General features: G+C 25.6%; 1 protein-coding gene across 1 annotated transcript in view; it reads left to right on the top strand.

The window, feature by feature from the left end:
* LOC145288097 (tetraspanin-7-like) overlaps window positions 1–7,679 on the top strand; it is a 77,431-nt gene extending 69,752 nt beyond the window's left edge. The window contains exon 7 of the mRNA XM_080136153.1: window positions 4,141–7,679. Coding sequence (XP_079992279.1) covers window positions 4,141–4,212 — 72 coding nt within the window. The 3' untranslated portion in view covers window positions 4,213–7,679. The remainder of the gene's footprint in view (window positions 1–4,140) is intronic.
* The last annotated feature ends 4,483 nt before the right edge of the window (window positions 7,680–12,162 follow it).

The following is a 12,162-nucleotide window of genomic DNA, read 5'->3' as shown; positions in this document are numbered from 1 at the left end:
GAATAAAAACTTAAAATAATTATGTATATAAAGCAAATAATTAAAAGTAAATGACTAAAAAAGTTAAAATAATTATGTATATAAAACAAATTAAAAATAAATGACTAAAAAAGTTAAAATAATTATGTATATAAAACAAATTAAAAGTAAATGACTGAAAAAGTTAAAATAATTATGTATATAAAAAAAATAATTAACAATAAATGACTAAAAAAGTTAAAATAATAATGTAAATAAAAATAATTAAAAATAAATGACTGAAAAAGTTAAAATAATTATGTATATAAAAAAAATAATTAAAAATCAATGACGAAAAAGGTAAAATAATTATGTATATAAAACAAATTAAAAATCAATGACTAAAAAAGTTAAAATAATTATGTATATAAAACAAATTAAAAATAAATGACTGACAAAGTTAAAATAATTATGTATATAAAACAAATTAAAAATAAATGACTAAAAAAGTTAAAATAATTATGTATATAAAACAAATAATTAAAAATAAATGACTGAAGAAGTTAAAATAATTATGTATATAAAATAAATAATTAAAAAAGTTAAAATAATTATGTATATAAAATAAATAATTAAAAATAAATGACTAAAAAAGTTAAAATAATTATGTAAATAAAACAAATAATTAAAAATAAATGACTAGAAACGTAAAATAATTATATATATAAAGTAAATAATTAAAAATAAATGCCTAAAAACATAAAAATAATTATGTATATAAAACAAATAATTAAAAATAAATGACTAAAAAAGTTAAAATAATTATGTAAATAAAAAAAATAAAAATAAATGACTGACAAAGTTAAAATAATTATGTATATAAAACAAATTAAAAATAAATGACTAAAAAAGTTAAAATAATTATGTAAATAAAAAAAATAAAAATAAATGACTGACAAAGTTAAAATAATTATGTATATAAAACAAATTAAAAATAAATGACTAAAAAAGTTAAAATAATTATGTAAATAAAAAAAATAAAAATAAATGACTAAGAAAGTTAAAATAATTATGTATACAAAACAAATAATTAAAAATAAATGACTGAAAAAGTTAAAATAATTATTTATATAAAAAAATAATTAAAAATAAATGACTAAAAAAGTTAAAATAATTATGTATATAAAACAAATTAAAAGTAAATGACTAAAAAAGTTAAAATAATTATGTATATAAAACAAATAATTAAAAATAAATGACTAAAAAAGTTAAAATAATTATGTATATAAAACAAATTAAAAGTAAATGACTAAAAAAGTTAAAATAATTATTTATATAAAAAAATAATTAAAAATAAATGACTAAAAAAGTTAAAATAATTATGTATATAAAACAAATTAAAAGTAAATGACTAAAAAAGTTAAAATAATTATGTATATAAAACAAGTAATTAAAAATAAATGACTAAAAAAGTTAAAATAATTATGTATATAAAACAAATAATTAAAAATAAATGACGAAAAAAGTTAAAATAATTATGTATATAAAACAAATTAAAAGTAAATGACTGAAAAAGTTAAAATAATTATGTATATAAAACAAATAATTAACAATAAATGACTAAAAAAGTTAAAATAATAATGTAAATAAAAATAATTAAAAATAAATGACTGAAAAAGTTAAAATAATTATGTATATAAAAAAAATAATTAAAAATCAATGACGAAAAAGGTAAAATAATTATGTATATAAAACAAATTAAAAATCAATGACTAAAAAAGTTAAAATAATTATGTATATAAAACAAATTAAAAATAAATGACTGACAAAGTTAAAATAATTATGTATATAAAACAAATTAAAAATAAATGACTAAGAAAGTTAAAATAATTATGTATATAAAACAAATAATTAAAAATAAATGACTAAGAAAGTTAAAATAATTATGTATATAAAGCAAATAATTAAAAATCAATGACTAAAAAAGTTAAAATAATTATGTATATAAAACAAATTAAAAATAAATGGCTAAGAAAGTTAAAATAATTATGTATACAAAACAAATAATTAAAAATAAATGACTAAAAAAGTTAAAATAATTATGTATATAAACAAATTAAAAATAAATGACTGAAAAAGTTAAAATAATTATGTATATAAAACAAATTAAAAATCAATGACTAAAAAAGTTAAAATAATTATGTATATAAAACAAATAATTAAAAATAAATGACTAAAAAAGTTAAAATAATTATGTATATAAAATAAATAATTAAAAATAAATGACTAAAAAAGTTAAAATAATTATGTAAATAAAACAAATAATTAAAAATAAATGACTAGAAACGTAAAATAATTATATATATAAAGTAAATAATTAAAAATAAATGCCTAAAAACATAAAAATAATTATGTATATAAAACAAATAATTAAAAATAAATGACTAAAAAAGTTAAAATAATTATGTAAATAAAAAAAATAAAAATAAATGACTGACAAAGTTAAAATAATTATGTATATAAAACAAATTAAAAATAAATGACTAAGAAAGTTAAAATAATTATGTATATAAAACAAATTAAAAGTAAATGACTAAGAAAGTTAAAATAATTATGTATATAAAACAAATTAAAAATAAATGACTAAGAAAGTTAAAATAATTATGTATATAAAAAATAATTAAAAATAAATGACTGAAGAAGTTAAAATAATTATGTATATAAAAAAATAATTAAAAATAAATGACTAAAAAAGTTAAAATAATTATGTATATAAAAAAAATAATTAAAAATCAATGACTGAAGAAGTTAAAATAATTATGTATATAAAACAAATAATTAAAAATAAATGACTGAAGAAGTTAAAATAATTATGTATATAAAACAAATTAAAAATAAATGACTAAAAAAGTTAAAATAATTATGTATATAAAACAAGTAATTAAAAATAAATGACTAAAAAAGTTAAAATAATTATGTATATAAAACAAATAATTAAAAATAAATGACTAGAAACTTAAAATAATTATATATATATATAAAGTAAATAATTAAAAATGAATGACTAAAAACATGAAAATAATTATGTATATAAAACAAATGATAAGAATATAAGAATAAGAAAAGGAAAAAAAAATCTTGTCATCTTCCTCGATCGTTTTTTTCTTTGAATGGTATTTTCATTGATCACTTTTGACTGGTGAAAATTCTGTGTTATTTTATCTCTTCCACTGACCCAATTGCTAGGATATCCTTGTTTTATGTCCTGGCCTTGATTTTCCAACGTCTTATATGTTATAACAGAGCCCTGCTTATGAGTTATTAGATGAGTAGCACATCACATTTTATTCCTGCGAATATTTAGTCCTTTTCATGGATTTTATGAAATGCACACAAATGCATAGAAATTTCGTAGATTGTTTTTTATTTGTTATCCCTTGATCTGTCTGTGTCATTTTCCAAGAATTCAATTTTGATCCATCATCCTTCCCCCTTTTTGGTAGATATTGACGACATTTTCTCATGTAATAACATGAAATAAAATATTATCTGTAAATTTATTGAATTAAAATAAAATTAAGAAAATTCTAATAACACAATTTCTTATTTTATTTTTTTTTTATAAATCTGAGTTTTTCTCTACAGATGATTAAAAAAAAAAATTTTCTTGATGCAAAAATGAAAGTTGTCAGTGTGTGGTTTTTCAAATTTATAGTTTCGAACAGGCATTATTGGAATGCATGTGACTTTTGAGAAGAAATGTTTTTTTTCCAAATTTTCAACCAAAATTCTGAAATTTTCATAAATTATTTATAATTAAAATTTATTCAGATAATTGTTTTATGTTGTATTATATTGTTGACGTTTAAGATTTTCAATTCTTTCAGTTGTCTTTTGATGTGCGCTCTTCAAACTGAAACCCCTGCAAAAAAAGAAAAATTCTTTACTTTCATTTTTATTGAGTCATTTTTAAGATAAGCTTTCACTTCTTATAGAATTAAATTTGATTTAGCCTATCCTCTTTACTTATGAAAATTATATTTGCATGCATGAATATTTAAGAGTTAGATGTTCATTAATTTTTATTATATATGTGAAACTTGAGGTGCAATATTTAAATACTGTTTCTTTTAAAAAGTATCAATCGATCCATTTTAATTCTATTTTTCTTCTCTTTTGCAGCTCCTTGGAGCAATTCTTGCCTGTTGCTTGGCAAAGAGTATCAATAAGGCAAAGTATGAGCAAGTGGCTTAAGAGATGTTGGAGAGATGTTGGCTGAAATGTATCTCGTTACTTGAAAGCAGATGTAGTCCCCACAACCTCCCACCCATCCCGCCACCCACGTGATGAGCAGAGAACAGATACATTACACATGGGTGGATTGTTGTCATTGCTGTTTGTCATTGGTGTTTTTTTTTCTTCTTTCATCTAATAACTGCTAATTATTTGGTTTACAGTAGTAAGAACAAAGTGTGTGAATCTGCTCCCTCGTCCCTTTGTTGGTGCTCCCTTTGGCAGAACCATCTTCGATTTTTTTTTTTTTTTTTTTTTTTTTTTTTCTTTCTACACTTTGTGTATCCAACCATGACAATGCTCATTTTGCTGACAAGTCTGCACATTCATTTTTAAATGAACAGAATTTTTGACCCAATTCCAACTCTATTCAAGCAATGCAAGGTGCCATATTTTGTCTCCGTGCTTATTTTGGTTTTATAACCTGAAATTAAAAACAAAATTGTAAACAAGACAAAAATTGAGTCAAGAAAGTGGATGATGTCCGATTTGATTTTTATTAATTTGTCGGATTTTGACTGACCGTTCATCCTCTTAGAAATACAAAATAAAACCGTGTTTTCTGCAATCATATTTGCTAACACACACACACACACACACACACACACACACACACGCATTTGAATCTCGATGGCATATTTACCTTATGTTTTTATTTATGACATCTCAGCTAACAATAACAACACTCACCTACATCGTAAAGAAACACCGTTGCTTGGTTTTGCCTCTGATTGCTATTCGCCTATAGTCACAGGTAAAAATTCCTCAACCCACCTGATTTCTGTAATATGATTTCAACCTCTTGTAGTTTATTAATAAAAACAGTTGGCCGTCATGTTTTTCCTCCCTTAAATCCGTTTCTCTTGAGTCGGCTAATAAGTTTTTCTTGTTGCATTCTATCTACTAGAGAGATTTGAGATTATTGGTTGTTGCTACCTCACCAAGATGAGAACGGTTAAGCGAACGCAAGATAGAATTATTCTCTTCTATTTATCACACATATTTGCTTTCATGCACATTTTATTGCTTCTTATTATCGATATGTCTTCAATACCCGAGTATTGAGTATCGTTGTCTTCAATACCCGAGTATTGAGTATCGTTGTCTTCAATACCCGAGTATTGAGTATCGTTGTCTTCAATACCCGAGTACAGATGGACTATTTCTAATTTTAGACATGATGTTCCCCGTCTCTTAACACAATAATTGAAAAGAAGAATCTCGAGTTGTTGTTTCTGTGAAATGTCTTGTAGTTAACAATAAAAGTTGCATTTCTATCAAAAATGATGAATATGATAGAAGTACCCATCTAAATATTTTTTTTTCTCTTTTAAGAAAATAAAAATTGTAAGGAGAATCAAATTTTATTTTAAAACTTATGCTTGTAACTTTTTGAGATGACGATTAATAATTTGTATTATTTGAACTGTGACAATAATGTCCAAGATGAGAACGGTAATCTGAATAATTTTATTTGTAAATTTGAATTTGATTAAAAAAAAGATTTTATTGGTTTAAAATTTGGATTTGATTTTCAAATTGTTTCCATAAAATCTCCAAATTAAAAATTTCTTTACTATTTGTTTCAAATTCTAAAAACAAAACATTTTTCTTTATAGATCTAAAAATTTAAACAAGTGTCTTTTTAAAAGTTAAATTATAGCAGGAATTAACATTTTTTTTTTCCACTGTATATTATTTGTTACAAAAAACAAAACAAAATAAAACTTTGTTTGGAGTGATTCAAAATCCTTTCTTGTGTAGATTTTAACTTAATTTCTTAAGGTTGATAATCTGTAAATATCGAAAGGACACTGTGTGGTGTATTAGTTGTCCATATTTATGGAATTTAAATCATCTTGATAAATCAAATTTATCACAAATTTTCAAGAGTTGAAAGAAAAAGCAAGAATTCAATTTTTTTTCCATTTCAATTAAAATGTAAAATCTTTAAACATTAATTTATTAAAAAGATTTTAGTAAAATTTATTTCCTCTTAGTAAACTTTGCGTATAATACTTAAAATAAATTCAATCATAAATATAAATTACACATTATGCTGATTTTCAATCAAGCTTTTATATTTTGATTTCTATAGATTTTTGATGTAGAAATTTTTTTTTCTGTTAAACTTAATATGATTTGTTTAAATGTGTTTCAAGGGATGAAAACAAAAGAAAAAATGGCTTAAAATTGTGATAAATTTTTATAACCAATATTTTTTGGTTTTAGAAATTTTTTTTTTTTTTTTTATTCTGTAATTTAGGTTTTTGAACTAAAAATGAAGAAGCAAAATTTGAAATCACTGCTGTAATTAGAAACAATCTTTTTTTTTTTTTTTTTTTTTTTTTTTTTTTTTTTTTTTTTTTTTTTTAGAATAATTTTTGTTCATTTCCATATATATATTTTTGTTTTTTCCATAATTTGCATAATAAATAGCATATGAAAATATCCTTATAGCAAGTAAGCTACATAGAAACCATTGTTTCATTCCTGGAGGAAATCATTAATCAAACTGCATTAATAATTTCTTCTGGAAATGAAACATAAACATTCCTATGTAGCTTACTTGTCAAAAGTATATTTTCATACTACTATGCTCTACTCTGGTATGGAACACTGAAATAAATACAGAAAAAATATTTATAGTGAATGGTATTTTATGAATGTATATACATGGAAAGTTAATATAATCTTACTTTACAGAGCATTTAATAGGAATTAAGTTCTTTAATTTGTAGAGTGAATGTCTTTGTGAAGAAATCTGTTTTTTGAGCATAATGAACTGAAAAAAAAAAAGTTGACTTACCTTTTCATTTCTGCTAAGCTGAAGATAACAACCGCACATACATCCAAAGAAATGTATGCTGCATAATATTTTAACGATGAAGCTAAATGAGCCGAAAAAAATAGAATCCATAAAAAGGAGTTTTTTCTGACTCCTCCATTTTACCAAATTATCTTCTTGAAGGAAATGTTTGAATCCTCTGAAACTTTAAGACTAAAGTAGTTTGGGGACCGAAAGACAGAATTTCAAAATTATCTGATAAATGACAAAAGTGAAACAATTTGGTAAGCATGTTAGTTTGGCTTTATTCCTCCTCTCCCTCGCCAAGTAAATATGGATTCTATGTTTTTCAAGAACAATTAAAGATTATTTACTTTGTGTAATTTTCTGGTTTAATTAGAAATAAATTGTACAAAGAAATATTAAAATCTCGAAAAGGCAAATATATAAATTCTTGTAATATTTATTTCAAAACGTATTTTGACTTTGGAGAAAATATTCTTGGACACGTTACACCTTTTTTCTTTTCTTATAAAATTAAAGGTAAAAAAAAAAATCATCACTGATGAAATTTCCACTATAATATAAAATAGTAAAAATCCCCTCCTATCATGGTATTAAAACAAACAAAAAAAAAAAACAGATTTTATTATAGTTATCGCATATATATTTATTTATTTTTGAGGGTTTATTCACAGATTGCTTTTCAAACGAAAGTTCCAAATTTGCTAATGCAGCAACAAAATCTAAAATATCGATGTGTTGTACATGATTGCAACTTTATCACCAATAATCAAAGAGTTGCAAAATATCAGGCACGAAAATGTTGAATAATGTATTTAGATGAATTATGTTGAATTGTAAATAATTTCTAAGCGGCCAATTCCCCCCCCCAAAAAAGCTGCCCTCAAAAAAATTGCATTATTTATAAGAGAATTTACCGCCCTTCGCCATCAGTACATAAATTGAATATTTCATTTTACTTTAGACATTCCTTTTTTTCTCCCAATAATTCTTTCCACTGTTTTCCTATATAGAAACTTTGTGAAAATGCATATTTTGCATGACAAAACTGATTGTAATTTCCAAATATTTTACATATGTAAAATGTTAATGAATTTATTCATTTTATTTTTTCTTTAATCAAACAAAATATATCTGGATGTATTTTCTTATAAAATTTTAAATTAATTGAACACTTTTTTTTTTTGTTATTCAGTTTCTATGTAAAACATTTTTTTTCTTTGGAAGAAAGTTGCAACATGAATATTGCAAATGATGCAAGATTTTTGGTTGGTAAATCCAACTAAAATTTCAAGTGATGAATTTCTGAAGAAAATTTCTTTTACATTGGATTTATCTGTTATTTCTCTTAAAGCTTTTGTATTTGTTCCCAAAACCTTAATAAACATTTTTCAGCTTTCGATTTGTTTTTTTTTTTTCATTATTTTACCAGATTCTGTTTTCACCTGTCAAAAAAAAGTAAACCAATCTTTGTTCATACTCCCGACTTATTTTTCTTCTTGTCCCAGTTGTATATTTATTAGATTATGAAGCTTCTCATTCGAGACTGTAGAGAATATTGGTTAGACAAGCTAGGAATGATTGACAGCTGTCAAGTCAGAATGTGACCTCAGTGAATAAGTAGAAATTGGTAATCTTATGTCATTTCCTTACCTTGTCGTCTTATGGCCAATATTCCTGTCAGCTTTCAAAGTGAAAGGGCACATACAGCAATTGCTTGTCTGAGATATAAAATCATGAATTGAATCCTGTATCTCTCCCTTTCTCTCTCTTTGTTTTTTTTTCATTAAGGGTTATACCATGACTAAGACCAAAGGCTGTTTTTGTTACCTGATGAAGTCTTTTGAGACTGAAGCAATAAATTTATTGTCACGACTAATGGTAGTTTCGTTTACCTAAATTGAATAAGTGGCATTTTTCTGCTATATCGCTTCACTCGGAACAAGTAGAGATGAATCCTGTTAGAAGATGCAGCTGTACGCAACGGTTACAAATACATCGCTTTCATTATTGCCGTGCAATTTTTTGATGCTAACCAGTCATTTAAGTGATTCAGTCTGAAACCTCAGTAGCATCAACATTATGGTTTAGGGCCGGCATGTCAAACTCGGTCACGTGACAGCCATAGAATCATGTCATCATAAAGGGTAGTACTTTTATAATTTATAATTGAAGCCGTTTAATAAAAATTATTGCAGAACTTTTTTTGTTTAGAAACCTGCAGTTGTTTGATTTGATTCAAGAATACAAATGGTTAACAAATAAATATAAAAAAAAATTAGCATGAAAAATGTGTTCTTTATTTCCATATAAGAAAAATTTAAATCAATTGTTCAATTGTATTTTAACGCAACAGTAACAAATTTAATGCACGTAAATTACAATACTTTAAAAAATGAACAAGTATTCAAACACGTTTCACGTTTTGTCCAGAGACTTGACACTTGTTGTCGACAAGTTTTGATATGTTAGGTTGAAATTTCTTTGCAGTTCAAAGTTTTATCAAAGATGACAAGTGATGATCAATCAAGTTCTCTAAAATGTTTGACATGAATGATTGTAAATCCCTCTTGAGTTTTCATGATTTAAACAAGTGTAACTTTTTTGATAAAGATAGTTATGACTAGGGCTGTGACAACAGAATATTCTTTTCATTCTTTTTGACTCTTGGGTATATATCCGACACAGACACACTTAATCAACATCACTAACCTATATAAAAACATAATATATTAACGGATATATACTCAAGAGTCAAAACAATGAAAAGAATATGCTGTTGTTGCAGCCCTAGTGATGACTAAGGCTAGGACAACAGTGTGTATCCATTAATATCTTATATGCTTTTATATTGAGTGATGTGGTTCTCAGTTGATTAACTGTATCTAACTGTTTGATATATACTCAAGAGTCAAAACAATGAAAAGAATATGCTGTTGTCATAGCCCTAGTGATGACATAAAAAACGTTTTGTCCATGATATACTAAAATTTCAATCAGGACAGCTGTGAAGAAGGTAGGTTCTCTCTACCATGCTAGAAAGATACTAACACCCGAAAATATCCTATACCTCTATAAGGCCACCATTCGCCCATGTATAGAGTATTGTCATATTTGGGCTGGTGCATCTACCACTAGTCCCTCGCTTCTAGACAAGGTTCAAAAGAGTCACCAATCTGATAGGTCCTGAACAGTCATCTAAACTTCAGCCCCTGTCCCATCGACGGAATGTTGCATCCCTCTGCTTTTTCTACAAGTACTTTAATGGTTAATGCTCTGATGAACTGCAAGCACTTGTGCCCCCTCGACGTAAATACCCCCGACAAACCCGACAAGCAGCTAAGTCCCACCCCTTCACAGTGGAGATCCCTAGATGTAAGAGGGCCTTCTACTCTAGTAGTTTCTCCCCAGGACAGCTAAACTTTGGAATTCCTTGCCAGGTCCCTGCTTCCCCAACTGTACTGATATGCAGAAGTTCAAGTGCAACATGAACCGACATCTTGCTGCCCAACTCCCTACACAGTACCCCTGATGCCCATGTCCCTGATAGTAGCCCCCTACAACAAAGTGGCAATATGCCTTCTTTGGGGTGAAAATGTAATTTAAAAAAAAAAAAAAATCAGTAAATTCAATGTATAGAAAAAAACAATTTTCTAAAGTAAAATTATTTAAGAAGTTTTCAACTTATCAAAATACGAAGGTTGTTGGAAATGTTCCCCACTCCCACCACACACATTTTCAAAGTTGCTGTCTGTGCAGGCTGCAAATAAGTTTACAATGACGTGCCTCGTGTAGAAATGATATCAGCCACAGAATCTGAAATCTCAAGAATTGCGTTTTTTTTTTTTTTTTTTTTTTTTTAATGTTTCGTCATGTTAGATCAGATTGCACACTGATAATGGAAAATATTTTCTTATGCATTTCTTCAAGCTTTATTAAACATTAGGCTACCCGTGACCCATTGGGTCAGTATTTTATATTAGCTATGGAATTAATGTATGAGTCTGACACTTGTGACATAAAGAAAATAGTTTTTGTGACATAACAGAAACATTTCTATGAAAGTATATTAAAATGAAAAAAGAATATATAGATTTCTATGAGTCATTCTGTTTATAATTGTTTATTTTTGAAAAAAAAAAAACAAAAGAACAAACTTAGTCATAGAATTATAATACTTAGTTAAATTCAAATTTTGGTATATCTGTTTTAAATGAAATTGTTAGTTGAAAGTACAGAATAGTTAAACACTCTCCCCATGTTAAGAATGGCTTTTTAAATAGAAAATGAAAATAAAATGTAACTTTTTTTTCATTTATTTTAAACAAACATTCATGACCCATTGGGTCAAATATTTAATTTATATTTTAATAATAAGGTCATTAAAACTAATTAAGACAATGTGCAAATGAACGATGGAAAAAAAAAAAATCAGAAAGTATTAACAATTGTTTACTTGGATAATTTAAACGCAAAAAAAAAACAAAAACAATTGGTACGCTGAAAATGTACACAGTAAAACAATACGTTTTATTATCGAGTTGATTATTTATTTACGTTGTTATGGGTTTATGTATACGCATGCGCAACCGGAAGTCGTAAACCAGATGTTGAGTTACAACACCTGTTACAAGGTCATCTAATTATATAGATAAACGCAGAGGAAGCATTTCAGAGACCACGTCAAGAGATCTCTCTTCACTAGAAAAACTTGCTTCCTGCCAGGATCTCTGGTGCTCCCTCTGCTCACGAGGGGTAGGCTGTAGTGTGGAGCAACGAATACAAGTACATACAGTGAAGCATGCAACGAGGCATCCTTGCCAGGTCATCCCTGCTCCACCCGGCACCTCCTTCACATGTCCGAGATTGGACTATTTAAACATGAGCAGACTCACAAGAAGATAATGATGCACAACCAAGAAGCAATACATCAACTTGAGGATGCGAGTAAAGGGAGGTAATTACATATATAAAAAAGCAAGAGTAGATAAGCATTGTTCAAGGTAAATTCCTTTTGATTGAACATTAAAATATGTTTAGACATTCACACATTTTGTTGTATCACTGCTCTTCAGTGTGACTAGACAAGCAAGTGTCTA

This window comes from Euprymna scolopes, chromosome 11, assembly GCF_053919585.1.
Source record: "Euprymna scolopes isolate OS-2025 chromosome 11, ASM5391958v1, whole genome shotgun sequence".
NCBI lineage: Eukaryota > Metazoa > Mollusca > Cephalopoda > Sepiida > Sepiolidae > Euprymna > Euprymna scolopes.
The sequence above is the reverse complement of the archived record's forward strand: the minus strand, read 5'-3'. Positions and strand labels throughout refer to the sequence as shown.